Consider the following 15,000-nt stretch of genomic DNA (forward strand, 5'->3'; position numbering starts at 1 on the left):
TCCATCTAGTCTGTTGTTCATCCATCTAGTCTGTTGTCTAGCTGTTCATCCATCTAGTCTGTTGAGCTGTTCATCCATCTAGTCTGCTGTTCATCCATCTAGTCTGTTGTCTGCTGTTCATCCATCTAGTCTGTCAGCTGTTCATCCATCTAGCTGTTCATCCATCTAGTCTGTTGTTCATCCATCTAGTCTGTTGTCTAGCTGTTCATCCATCTAGTCTGTTGATGTTCATCCATCTAGTCTGTTCATCCATCTAGTCTATGTTTCATCCATCTAGTCTGTTGTCTAGCTGTTCATCCATCTAGTCTGTTGTTCATCCATCTAGTCTGTTGTTCATCCATCTAGTCTGCTGTTCATCCATCTAGTTGTTCATCCATCTAGTCTGTTGTTCATCCATCTAGTCTGCTGTTCATCCATCTAGTCTGTTGTTCATCCATCTAGTCTGTTGTCTAGCTGTTCATCCATCTAGTCTGTTGTTCATCCATCTAGTCTGTTGTTCATCCATCTAGTCTGTTGTTCATCCATCTAGTCTGTTGTTCATCCATCTAGTCTGTTGTTCATCCATCTAGTCTGTTGTTCATCCATCTAGTCTGTTGTTCATCCATCTAGTCTGTTGTTCATCCATCTAGTCTGTTGTTCATCCATCTAGTCTGTTGTCATCTAGCTGTTCATCCATCTAGTCTGCTTTTCATCCATCTAGTCTGTTGTTCATCCATCTAGTCTGTTGATCATCCATCTAGTCTGTTGTCTAGCTGTTCATCCATCTAGTCTGTTGTTCATCCATCTAGTCTGTTGTTCATCCATCTAGTCTGTTGATCATCCATCTAGTCTGTTGTTCATCCATCTAGTCTGTTGTTCATCCATCTAGTCTAGCTGTTCATCCATCTAGTCTGTTGATCATCCATCTAGTCTGTCTAGCTGTTCATCCATCTAGTCTGTTGTTCTGTTGTTCATCCATCTAGTCTAGTCTGCTGTTCATCCATCTAGTCTGTTCATCCATCTAGTCTGTTGTTCATCCATCTAGTCTGTTGTTCATCCATCTAGTCTGTTGTTCATCCATCTAGTCTGTTGTTCATCCATCTAGTCTGTTGTTCATCCATCTAGTCTGTTGTTCATCCATCTAGTCTGTTGTTCATCCATCTAGTCTGTTGTTCATCCATCTAGTCTGTTGTTCATCCATCTAGTCTGTTGTTCATCCATCTAGTCTGTTGTTCATCCATCTAGTCTGTTGATCATCCATCTAGTCTGTTGATCATCCATCTAGTCTGTTGTTCATCCATCTAGTCTGTTTCATCCATCTAGTCTGTTGTTCATCCATCTGTTCATCCATCTAGTCTGTTGATCATCCATCTAGTCTGTTGTCTAGCTGTTCATCCATCTAGTCTGTTGTTCATCCATCTAGTCTGTTCATCCATCTAGTCTGTTGTCTAGCTGTTCATCCATCTAGTCTGTTGTTCATCCATCTAGTCTGTTGTTGTTGTCTAGCTGTTCATCCATCTAGTCTGTTCATCCATCTAGTCTGTTGTTCATCCATCTAGTCTGTTGTCTAGCTGTTCATCCATCTAGTCTGTTGTCTAGCTGTTCATCCATCTAGTCTGTTGTTCATCCATCTAGTCTGTTGTTCATCCATCTAGTCTGTTGTTCATCCATCTAGTCTGTTGTTCATCCATCTAGTCTGTTGTTCATCCATCTAGTCTGCTGTTCATCCATCTAGTCTGTTGTTCATCCATCTAGTCTGCTGTTCATCCATCTAGTCTGTTGTAGCTGTTCATCCATCTAGTGTTGTTCATCCCATCTTGTTCATCCATCTAGTCTCTGTTGCTGTTCATCCATCTAGTCTGTTGTCTAGCTGTTCATCCATCTAGTCTGTTGTTCATCCATCTAGTCTGTTGTTGTTCATCCATCTAGTCTGTTGTTCATCCATCTAGTCTGTTGTTCATCCATCTAGTCTGTTGTTCATCCATCTAGTCTGTTGTTCATCCATCTAGTCTGTTGTCTAGCTGTTCATCCATCTAGTCTGTTGTTCATCCATCTAGTCTGTTGTTGTCTCTGCTGTTCATCCATCTAGTCTGTTGTCTAGCTGTTCATCCATCTAGTCTGTTGTTCATCCATCTAGTCTGTTGTTCATCCATCTAGTCTGTTGATCATCCATCTAGTCTGCTGTTCATCCATCTAGTCTGCTGTTCATCCATCTAGTCTGTTGTCTAGCTGTTCATCCATCTAGTCTGTTGTTCATCCATCTAGTCTGTTCATCCATCTAGTCTGCTGTTCATCCATTAGTCTAGCTGTTCATCCATCTAGTCTGCTGTTCATCCATCTAGTCTGTTGTTGTTCATCCATCTAGTCTGTTGTTCATCCATCTAGTCTGTTGTTCATCCATCTAGTCTGTTGTTGTTCATCCATCTAGTCTGTTGTCTAGCTGTTCATCCATCTAGTCTGCTGTTCATCCATCTAGTCTGTTGTTCATCCATCTAGTCTGTTGTCTAGCTGTTCATCCATCTAGTCTGTTGTTGTTGTCTAGCTGTTCATCCATCTAGTCTGTTGTTGTTGTCTAGCTGTTCATCCATCTAGTCTGTTGTTCATCCATCTAGTCTGCTGTTCATCCATCTAGTCTGTTGTTCATCCATCTAGTCTGTTGTTCATCCATCTAGTCTGTTGTTCATCCATCTAGTCTGTTGTTCATCCATCTAGTCTGTTGTTCATCCATCTAGTCTGTTGTTCATCCATCTAGTCTGTTGTTCATCCATCTAGTCTGTTGTTCATCCATCTAGTCTGTTGTCTAGCTGTTCATCCATCTAGTCTGTTGTTCATCCATCTAGTCTGTTGTCTAGCTGTTCATCCATCTAGTCTGTTGTTCATCCATCTAGTCTGTTGTCTCATCCATCTAGTCTGTTGTTCATCCATCTAGTCTGTTTCATCCATCTAGTCTGTTGTCTAGCTGTTCATCCATCTAGTCTGTTGTTCATCCATCTAGTCTGTTGTTCATCCATCTAGCTGTTCATCCATCTAGTCTGTTGTTCATCCATCTAGTCTGCTGTTCATCCATCTAGTCTGTTGTCTAGCTGTTCATCCATCTAGTCTGTTGTTCATCCATCTAGTCTGTTGTTCATCCATCTAGTCTGTTGATCATCCATCTAGTCTGTTGTTCATCCATCTAGTCTGTTGTTCATCCATCTAGTCTGATCATCCATCTAGTCTGCTGTTCATCCATCTAGTCTGTTCATCCATTGTCTGTTGTTCATCCATCTAGTCTGTTGTTCATCCATCTAGTCTAGCTGTTCATCCATCTAGTCTGTTGATCATCCATCTTGTTCATCCATCTAGTCTGTTGTTCATCCATCTAGTCTGTTGTTCATCCATCTAGTCATCCATCTAGTCTGTTGTTCATCCATCTAGTCTGTTTCATCCATCTAGTCTGTTGTTCATCCATCTGTTCATCCATCTAGTCTGTTGTCTAGCTGTTCATCCATCTAGTCTGTTGTTCATCCATCTAGTCTGTTGTTCATCCATCTAGTCTGTTGTTCATCCATCTAGTCTGTTCATCCATCTAGTCTGTCTAGCTGTTCATCCATCTAGTCTGTTGTTCATCCATCTAGTCTGTTGTTCATCCATCTAGTCTGTTGTTCATCCATCTAGTCTGTTGTTCATCCATCTAGTCTGTTGTTCATCCATCTAGTCTGTAGCTGTTCATCCATCTAGTCTGTTGTTCATCCATCTAGTCTGCTGTTCATCCATCTAGTCTGTTGTTCATCCATCTAGTCTGTTGTCTGTTCATCCATCTAGTCTGTTGTTCATCCATCTAGTCTGTTGTTCATCCATCTAGTCTGTTGTCTAGCTGTTCATCCATCTAGTCTGCTGTTCATCCATCTAGTCTGTTGTCTAGCTGTTCATCCATCTAGTCTGCTGTTCATCCATCTAGTCTGTTCATCCATCTAGTCTGTTGTCTGTTCATCCATCTGTTCATCCATCTAGTCTGTTGTCTAGCTGTTCATCCATCTAGTCTGTTGTTCATCCATCTAGTCTGCTGTTCATCCATCTAGTCTAGCTGTTCATCCATCTAGTCTGTTGTTCATCCATCTAGTCTGTTTCATCCATCTAGTCTGTTGTTCATCCATCTAGTCTGTTGTTCATCCATCTAGTCTGTTGTTCATCCATCTAGCTGTTCATCCATCTAGTCTGTTGATCATCCATCTAGTCTGTTGTTCATCCATCTAGTCTGTTGTCTAGCTGTTCATCCATCTAGTCTGTTGTTCATCCATCTAGTCTGTTGTTCATCCATCTAGTTGTCTAGCTGTTCATCCATCTAGTCTGTTGTTCATCCATCTAGTCTGTTGTTCATCCATCTCAGCTGTTCATCCATCTAGTCTGTTGTTCATCCATCTAGTCTGTTGTTCATCCATCTAGTCTGTTGTTCATCCATCTAGTCTGTTGTTCATCCATCTAGTCTGTTGTTCATCCATCTAGTCTGTTGTTCATCCATCTAGTCTGTTGTTCATCCATCTAGTCTGTTGTTCATCCATCTAGTCTGTTGTTCATCCATCTAGTCTGTTGATCATCCATCTAGTCTGCTGTTCATCCATCTAGTCTGTTTCATCCATCTAGTCTGTTGTTCATCCATCTAGTCTGTTGTTCATCCATCTAGTCTGTTGTTCATCCATCTAGTCTGTTGTTCATCCATCTAGTCTGTTTCATCCATCTAGTCTGTTGTTCATCCATCTAGTCTGTTGTTCATCCATCTAGTCTGTTGTCTAGCTGTTCATCCATCTAGTCTGTTGTCTAGCTGTTCATCCATCTAGTCTGTTGTTCATCCATCTAGTCTGTTGTTCATCCATCTAGTCTGTTGTTCATCCATCTAGTCTGTTGTTCATCCATCTAGTCTGTTGTTCATCCATCTAGTCTGTTGTTCATCCATCTAGTCTGTTGTCTGTTCATCCATCTAGTCTGTTGTTCATCCATCTAGTCTGTTGTCTAGCTGTTCATCCATCTAGTCTGTTGTTCATCCATCTAGTCTGTTGTTCATCCATCTAGTCTGTTGTCTAGCTGTTCATCCATCTAGTCTGTTGTCTAGCTGTTCATCCATCTAGTCTGTTCATCCATCTAGTCTGTTGTTCATCCATCTAGTCTGTTGTCTAGCTGTTCATCCATCTAGTCTGTTGTTCATCCATCTAGTCTGTTGTCTAGCTGTTCATCCATCTAGTCTGTTGTTCATCCATCTAGTCTGTTGTTCATCCATCTAGTCTGTTGTTCATCCATCTAGTCTGTGATCATCCATCTAGTCTGCTGTTCATCCATCTAGTCTGTTGTTCTGTCCATCCATCTAGTCTGTGTCTAGCTGTTCATCCATCTAGTCTCTGTTCATCCATCTAGTCTGTCTAGCTGTTCATCCATCTAGTCTGTTGTCTGTCTGTCTAGCTGTTCATCCATCTAGTCTGTTGATCATCCATCTAGCTGTTCATCCATCTAGTCTATTGTCTAGCTGTTCATCCTGTGGGGTTTCTGTTGTCTAGCTGTTCATCATCTAGTCTGTTCATCCATCTAGTCTAGCTGTTCATCCCATCTAGTCTGTTGATCATCCATCTAGCTGTTCATCCATCTAGTCTGTCTAGCTGTTCATCCATCTAGTCTGATGATCAGTCTGTCTAGCTGTTCATCCATCTAGTCTGTTGTTCATCCATCTAGTCTGTTCATCCATCTAGTCTGTTGTATACTGTTCATCCATCTAGCTGTTCATCATCAGTCTGTTGTTCAGCTGTTCATCCTAGTCTGTTGTTCATCCATCTAGTCTGCTGTTCATCCATCTAGTCTGCTGTTCATCCATCTAGTCTGTTGTCTAGCTGTTCATCCATCTAGTCTGTGATCATCCATCTAGTCTGTTCATCTAGCTGTTCATCCATCTGTCTAGCTGTTCATCATCTGTGAGTCTGTTGTTCATCCATCTAGTCTGTTGTTCATCCATCTAGTCTGTTGTCTAGCTGTTCATCCATCTAGTATCTGTCTAGCTGTTCTAGTCTGTTCATCCATCTAGTCTGTTGTCTAGCTGTTCATCTCTGTGGGGTTTCATCCATCTAGTCTAGCTGTTCATCCATCTCCAGTCTAGCTGTTCATCCATCTAGTCTGTCTAGCTGTTCATCCATCTAGTCTGTCAGCTGTTCATCCATCTAGTCTGTTGATCATCCATCTGTCTGCTCTCATCCATCTAGCTGTTCTGCTGTTCATCCATCTAGTCTGCTGTTCATCCATCTAGTCTGTTTCATCCATCTAGTCTGTTGTCTAGCTGTTCATCCATCTAGTCTGTTGTTCATCCATCTAGTCTGTTGTTCATCTCTGTGAGGTTTCATCCATCTACTGTCTAGCTGTTCATCCATCTGCAGTCTGTTGTCTAGCTGTTCATCTATCTTTCTCTGTTGTCTAGCTGTTCATCCATCTACTGTCTAGCTGTTCATCATCTAGTGTTGTTCATCCATCTAGTCTGTTGTCTAGCTGTTCATCCATCTAGTTCATATACTGTTGTCTAGCTGTTCATCTCTGTGTTCATCCATCTAGTCTAGCTGTTCATCCATCTAGTCTGTTTCTCATCCATCTACTGTCTAGCTGTTCATCTCTGTTCATCCATCTAGAGGTTTCATCCATCAGTCCATCTACTGTCTAGCTGTTCATCCATCTCTGTGGGGTTTCTACAGTATACTGTCTAGCTGTTCATCTCTGTGGTTTCTAGTCTGTTGTCTAGCTGTTCATCCATCTAGGTTGTTCATCCATCTGTCTGTTGTTTCTAGTCAGTCCATAGTCTGTCTAGCTGTTCATCTCTGTGAGGTTTCTACAGTTGATACTGTCTAGCTGTTCATCTCTGTGAGGTTTCTACAGTATACTGTCTAGCTGTTCATCTCTGTGAGGTTTCTACAGTATACTGTCTAGCTGTTCATCTCTGTGAGGTTTCTACAGTATACTGTTCAGCTGTTCATCTCTGTGAGGTTTCTACAGTATACTGTCTAGCTGTTCATCTCTGTGAGGTTTCTACAGTATACTGTCTAGCTGTTCATCTCTGTGAGGTTTCTACAGTATACTGTCTAGCTGTTCATCTCTGTGAGGTTTCTACAGTATACTGTCTAGCTGTTCATCTCTGTGAGGTTTCTACAGTATACTGTCTAGCTGTTCATCTCTGTGAGGTTTCAACAGTATACAGTCTAGCTGTTCATCTCTGTGAGGTTTCTAGCTGTTCATCATCTGTGGGGTTTCTACAGTATACTGTCTAGCTGTTCATCTCTGTGGGGTTTCTACAGTATACTGTCTAGCTGTTCATCTCTGTGAGGTTTCTACAGTATACTGTCTAGCTGTTCATCTCTGTGGGGTTTCTACAGTATACTGTCTAGCTGTTCATCTCTGTGAGGTTTCTACAGTATACTGTCTAGCTGTTCATCTCTGTGGGGTTTCTACAGTATACTGTCTAGCTGTTCATCTCTGTGGGGTTTCTACAGTATACTGTCTAGCTGTTCATCTCTGTGAGGTTTCTACAGTATACTGTCTAGCTGTTCATCTCTGTGGGGTTTCTACAGTATACTGTCTAGCTGTTCATCTCTGTGGGGTTTCTACAGTATACTGTCTAGCTGTTCATCTCTGTGGGGTTTCTACAGTATACTGTCTAGCTGTTCATCTCTGTGAGGTTTCTACAGTATACTGTCTTTCAGGTTTGGGGATCCTCTTCTCACTTGTCTGTTTAATTGACTCCACAGCTCCGAGATATGGCATGTCAGACAAATGGTTTCACCACTCGGGGAACCCAGACCACTCAGACCATCAGCGTGGGGTTACAGACAGACATCCTCCGCACCCTCACCAGCTCCCCCCACCGCTGCCTCACCCCTAAAGGAGGCTCTACCCCCATCTCCTCCCCCTCCAGAAACATCCGTAAGATACAGTACTCCCCTGTAGTCCAGTCCAAGTTCGAGCGGCCATGTTGTTCTCCTAAGTACGGCTCCCCTAAACTCCAGAGGAAGCTGTCAACATCATCGAAGGCTGACCTCCAAGGTGGGGCCTCAAGCTCCACGGCCGGCCCCAGGGCCCCTACCCCTACCACCCCCCAGAAGGGAGCCTCTGAGTCGGCCTGGGCTCGCTCCACCACCACCAGGGACTCTCCGGTCCACACCACCATCAACGACGGCCTGTCTTGTCTCTTCAACATCATAGACCACAGCCCCGTGGCCTACGAACCCCCGCAGTGCAAATTCACCAAGTCCCCCAGCCGCTCCCGCCCCACCCCCCTTGACCCCTCACCTCCTGGTGAACCCGGTCTACCCCCCTCAGACCTCAAAGACCCAAGATACCTTGGAGCTGTCCAGGAGTTCCTGAGGAATGTCCGCGGGCGTTCTCCCAGCCCGGTGCAGCTGATAGTAGAGACCCAGGGAGGGCCGGGGGGAACAGGGGGGGAGAGGACACCGGAGGTGGTCAGTATACGCCAGGACTTGTCTGCCCCGCCTGGATACACGCTGGCAGAGAACGCAGCCCGTCTGCTTAACAAGAAGCTGTTGGAGCAGAGCCTCAGGGAGGAGAAGAGACTGGGGTCTGGAGGGTCTGGAGGGTCCTCAGCCCAGGGACAGGGAGGCTACACGAGAGAGGGGCGACAGGCGGAGGGAGACAGGAACCAGTCGGGGTGTTTGGAGGTAAACCATAACACCTATTGCTTAGTGTTTATTAGGCTCACTTTGAGGTCACCTGTTGGTCACCTGTTGGTCACCTGTAGGTCACCTGTTGGTCACCTGTAGGTCACCTGTAGGTCACCTGTTGGTCACCTGTTGGGCACCTGTTGGTCACCTGTAGGTCACCTGTTGGTCACCTGTAGGTCACCTGTTGGGCACCTGTCGGTCACCTGTTGGTCACCTGTAGGTCACCTGTTGGTCACCTGTTGGTCACCTGTTGGTCACCTGTTGGGCACCTGTTGGTCACCTGTTGGTCACCTGTTGGTCACCTGTTGGGCATGTTCTTTCCTAGAGTCCTCGAAATAGATAATTAAAACCTACATAAACACTAACTATTAGATTTTTTTTAAATTACTTTTAAAATGTGCCCTTATTGACCTAAATGCTGGTATTTTAGTCTAAATACTATCACTCTACTAACTGGATTGGTTGTTTATATTTGTTGTTAGTTTATTAGCCCACCCATTGGGCTACAGACCCAGACAACCAATATTTTGACCAAAACAAACCCAATTTAGGAAATAATCTTTTTTTTTAAATCATATAACTCCGTGCTGGTGTTTTCTTGTCTGATCAAAAAGCATTGACTGACACTATAGTAGTGTTTCATATTGAATAACTTTTTCCACATACAGTATTTTACTGTATTCTATTATATTCTACATTATTTTACTGTATTCTATTGTATTTTACATTATTTTACTGTATTATATTGTTTTCTACAGTATTTTACTGTATTCTATTGTATTCTACAGTATTGTACTGTATTCTATTGTATTGTACTGTATTTTACTGCACTATATTGTATTCTACAATATTTTAAGGCATTCTATTGTATTCTACAGTATTTTCCGTATTCTACTGTATTTTGCTGTATTCTATTGTATTCTACAGTATTCTATTGTATTTTCCCCTAGTTCAGTATATACTATTGTGCTTCTTTGTTTCTTCTCTATACTGGAAAGGGCTGATCTGACTCCTTTTGACTCCTATCACTCTGCTTCAGCCACCACGCATTCAGTTGGACACTGTTAGTATTGTAGTTAGCATTGCCGTGACCATAGAGAGTAGGGCTGACCCGATAGTACTGAGTGTTTCAAACCCTGGCTGTCTGTTCTAACCTAACCTGTTCTAACGTAGCAGGTTTTTTTTAGAGGAAAAGGAAGCTAGGTTGAAAATAGCTGTATCCCTGGAAACCGGATACATCCGGTTGTTGTCAACTTCAGTAAGGGTGATCTTGTTGAAAAAATATGAATATAACATTTTGGTTCAAATTCTTTAAGTGATTCCAGTATCAGTAGACCATTAGAAAAGATCTGAGCAAAAAGTAGGTTAAAAAGCTATATAACATTATGATAATAGTGTATGTTTAAAGTGAATGAAAACACTACAGTGAAGCACTAATTTCTATTCCTACTGTACATACACTGAGTGTACAAAACATTAAGAACACCTTCGTAATATTGAGTTGCACCTACTACCATACCCCGTTCAAAGGGACTTACAGTGCATTCGGAAAGTATTCAGACCCCTTGACTTTTTACTTACGTTAGTCATGTTCTAAAATTGATTATACATGTTAAAAAATCCTCCTCATCAATCTACACACAATACCCCATAATGACATCACAATACCCCATAATGACATCACAATACGCCATAATGACATCACAATACCCCACAATGACATCACAATACCCCATAATGACATCACAATACCCCATAATGACATCACAATACCCCATAATGACATCACAATACCCCATAATGACATCACAATACCCCATAAAGACATCACAATACACCATAATGTCGACGTTGGCTTCACCTGTATTTGGGGAGTTTCTCCCATTCTTCTCTGCAGATTTTCTCAAGATCTGTCAGGTTGGATGGGGAGCATCACTGGACAGCTATTTCCAGGTCTCCCAAGAGATTCAAGTCATGGCTCTGGCTGGGCCAATCAAGGACATTCAGAGACTTGTCCCGAAGCCACTCCTGCGTTGTCTTGGCTGTGTGCTTAGGGTCCTTGCCCCAGTCTAAGGTCCTGAGTGCTCAAGAGCAGGTTTTCATCAAGTATCTCTATGTACTTTGCTCTGTTCATCTCTCCCTCGATCCTGACTAGTCTCCCAGTCCCAACCGCTGAATAACAGCCCACAACATGATGCTGCCACCACCATGCTTCACCGTAGGGATGGTGCCATGTTTCCTCCAGATGTAATCTTGGTTTCGTCAGACCAGAGAATCTTGTTTCTCATGGTCTGAGAGTCCTTTAGTTGCCTTTTGTCAAACTCCAAGTGGGTGGTCATGTGCCTTTTACTGAGGAGGGGCTTCCGTCTGGCCACTCTACCATAAAGGCCTGATTGATGGAGTGCTGCAGAGACGGTTGTCCTTCTGGAAGGTTCTCCCATCTCCACAGAGGAACTCTGGAGCTCTGTCAGAGTGGCCATCAGGTTCTTGGTCACCTCCCTGACCAAGGCCCTTCTTCCCCAATTGTTCAGTTTGGCCGGGCGGCCAGCTCTAGGAAGAATCTTGGTGGTTTCAAACTTCTTCCATTTAAGAATTGTGGAGGCCACTGTGTTACTGGGAACTTTCAATGCTGCAGAAATGTTTTGGTACCCTTCCCCAGATCTGTGCCTAGACACAATAATGTCTTGGCTCTATACGAAAAATTCCTTTGACTTCATGGCTTGGTTTTTGCTCTGACACACACTGTCAACTGTGAGACCTTATATAGACAGGTGTGTGCCTTTCCAAATCTTGTCCAATCAATTGAATTTACCACAGGTGGACTCCAATCAAGTCAATGATGATCAATGGAAACAGGATGCACCTGAGCTCAATGTTGAGTCCCATAGCAAAGGGTCTGAATACTTAAATGAGATATTTCTGTTTTTATTTGTAATACATTTGCAATACATTTTTTTTTTTAAACTGCTTTCAATTTGTCATTATCGGATATTGTGTGTAGATTGATGAGGAATTTTTTTTCCCATTCAATTTTAGAATAAGGCTGTAACGTAACAAAATGTGGAAAAAGTCAAGGGGTCTGAATACTTTCCGAATGAATATCTTGTCTTGCCCATTCACCCTCTGAATGGTACACATACACAATCCATGTCTCAATTGTCTCAAGGTTTAAAAATCCTTCTTTAACTGGTCTCCTCCCCTTTAACCTGGTCTCCTCCCCTTTAACCTGGTCTCCTCCCCTTTAACCTGGTCTCCTCCCCTTTAACCTGGTCTCCTCCCCTTCATCTACACTGATTTAAAGTGGATTGAACAGGTGACATCAATAAGAGATCACCTGGATTCACCTGGTCAGTCAATGTCAAGCCTGACCTGTAAATCACAAATCTGTAGATGTTTTTACTCTCTTAATGACCACATATAGACTGGATATTAGAGGACTATGTTGTTAGACTGGATATTACAGGACTGGGGTAGTGTAGTTGTTAGACTGGATATTACATGACTGGGGTAGTGTAGTTGTTAGACTGGATATTACAGGACTGGGGTAGTGTAGTTGTTAGACTGGATATTACAGGACTGGGGTAGTGTAGTTGTTAGACTGGATATTACATGACTGGGGTAGTGTAGTTGTTAGACTGGATATTACAGGACTGGGGTAGTGTAGTTGTTAGACTGGATATTACAGGACTGGGGTAGTGTAGTTGTTAGACTGGATATTACAGGACTGGGGTAGTGTAGTTGTTAGACTGGATATTACAGGACTGGGGTAGTGTAGTTGTTAGACTGGATATTACAGGACTGGGGTAGTGTAGTTGTTAGACTGGATATTACAGGACTGGGGTAGTGTAGTTGTTAGACTGGATATTACAGGACTGGGGTAGTGTAGTTGTTAGACTGGATATTACAGGACTGGGGTAGTGTAGTTGTTAGACTGGATATTACAGGACTGGGGTAGTGTAGTTGTTAGACTGGATATTACAGGACGATGTTGTTAGACTGGATATTACAGCACTGGGGTAGTGTAGTTGTTAGACTGGATATTACATGACTGGGGTAGTGTAGTTGTTAGACTGGATATTACAGGACTGGGGTAGTGTAGTTGTTAGACTGGATATTACAGGACGATGTTGTTAGACTGGATATTACAGCACTGGGGTAGTGTAGTTGTTAGACTGGATATTACATGACTGGGGTAGTGTAGTTGTTAGACTGGATATTACAGGACTATGTTGTTAGACTGGATATTACAGGACTGGGGTAGTGTAGTTGTTAGACTGGATATTACATGACTGGGGTAGTGTAGTTGTTAGACTGGATATTACATGACGATGTTGTTAGACTGGATATTACAGGACTGGGGTAGTGTAGTTGTTAGACTGGATATTACAGGACGATGTTGTTAGACTGGATATTACAGCACTGGGGTAGTGTAGTTGTTAGACTGGATATTACATGACTGGGGTAGTGTAGTTGTTAGACTGGATATTACAGGACTGGGGTAGTGTAGTTGTTAGACTGGATATTACAGGACTATGTTGTTAGACTGGATATTACAGGACAGGATGTTGTTAGACTGGATATTACAGACTGGGGTAGGTAGTTGTTAGACTGGACATTACATGACTGGGGTAGTGTAGTTGTTAGACTGGATATTACATGACTGGGGTAGTGTAGTTGTCAGACTGGATATTACAGGACTATGTTGTTAGACTGGATATTACAGGACTGGGGTAGTGTAGTTGTTAGACTGGATATTACAGGACTGGGGTAGTGTAGTTGTTAGACTGGATATTACAGGACTATGTTGTTAGACTGGATATTACAGGACTGGGGTAGTGTAGTTGTTAGACTGGATATTACATGACTGGGGTAGTGTAGTTGTTAGACTGGATATTACATGACTGGGGTAGTGTAGTTGTTAGACTGGATATTACAGGACTGGGGTAGTGTAGTTGTTAGACTGGATATTACAGGACTATGTTGTTAGACTGGATATTACAGGACTGGAGTAGTGTAGTTGTTAGACTGGATATTACATGACTGGGGTAGTGTAGTTGTTAGACTGGATATTACAGGACTGGGGTAGTGTAGTTGTTAGACTGGATATTACAGGACTGGGGTAGTGTAGTTGTTAGACTGGATATTACATGACTGGGGTAGTGTAGTTGTTAGACTGGATATTACAGGACTGGGGTAGTGTAGTTGTTAGACTGGATATTACATGACTGGGGTAGTGTAGTTGTTAGACTGGATATTACAGGACTATGTTGTTAGACTGGATATTACAGGACTGGGGTAGTGTAGTTGTTAGACTGGATATTACAGGACTGGGGTAGTGTAGTTGTTAGACTGGATATTACAGGACTATGTTGTTAGACTGGATATTACATGACGTAGTTGTTAGACTGGATATTACAGGACTGGGGTAGTGTAGTTGTTAGACTGGATATTACATGACTGGGGTAGTGTAGTTGTTAGACTGGATATTACAGGACTGGGGTAGTGTAGTTGTTAGACTGGATATTACATGACTGGGGTAGTGTAGTTGTTAGACTGGATATTACAGGACTGGGGTAGTGTAGTTGTTAGACTGGATATTACATGACTGGGGTAGTGTAGTTGTTAGACTGGATATTACATGACTGGGGTAGTGTAGTTGTTAGACTGGATATTACAGCACTATGTTGTTAGACGTTTATTGTGTGTTGTGTACACTACATAGCGTTTATTGTGTATGATAACAACCATGTTATCTCGTAACACTAACCCGGAAGCTTACAAGAAATCCAGCTATGCCCTGCGACGAACCATCAAACAGGCAAAGCATCAATACAGGACTAAGATTGAATCCTACTACACCAGCTCTGACGCTCGTCTTATGTGGCAGGGCTTGAAAACTATTACAGACTACAAAGGGAAGCACAGCCGAGAGCTGCCCAGTGACACGAGCCTACCAGACGAGCTAAATCACTTCTATGCTCGCTTTGAGGCAAGCAACACTGAGGCATGCACGAGAGCATCAGCTGTTCCGGACGACTGTGTGATCGCGCTCTGCGTAGCCGACGTGTGTAAGACCTTTAAACAGGTCAACATACACAAGGCTGCGGGGCCAGACGGATTACCAGGACGTGTGCTCCGTGCATGCGCTGACCAACTGGCAGGTGTCTTCACTGACATTTTCAACCTCCCCCTGACCCAGTCTGTAATACCAACATGTATCAAGCAGACCACCATAGTCCCTGTGCCCAAGAACACAAAGTCAACCTGCCTAAATGACTACAGACCGGTAGCACTCACGTCCGGAGCCATGAGCTTTGAAAGGTCATGGCTCACATCACTATTT

General features: G+C 42.9%; 1 protein-coding gene across 1 annotated transcript in view; it reads left to right on the forward strand.

Annotated features, from left to right (window-relative positions):
- The window catches only part of LOC118379859 (microtubule cross-linking factor 1), a 184,785-nt gene that overhangs the window by 157,709 nt on the left and 12,076 nt on the right, over nucleotides 1-15,000 (forward strand). The window contains exon 17 of the mRNA XM_052464310.1: nucleotides 7,728-8,654. Within this exon, the coding sequence (XP_052320270.1) occupies nucleotides 7,728-8,654 (927 nt within the window). The remainder of the gene's footprint in view (nucleotides 1-7,727; nucleotides 8,655-15,000) is intronic.

This window comes from Oncorhynchus keta, chromosome 15 (assembly GCF_023373465.1).
Source record: "Oncorhynchus keta strain PuntledgeMale-10-30-2019 chromosome 15, Oket_V2, whole genome shotgun sequence".
Lineage (NCBI taxonomy): Eukaryota > Metazoa > Chordata > Actinopteri > Salmoniformes > Salmonidae > Oncorhynchus > Oncorhynchus keta.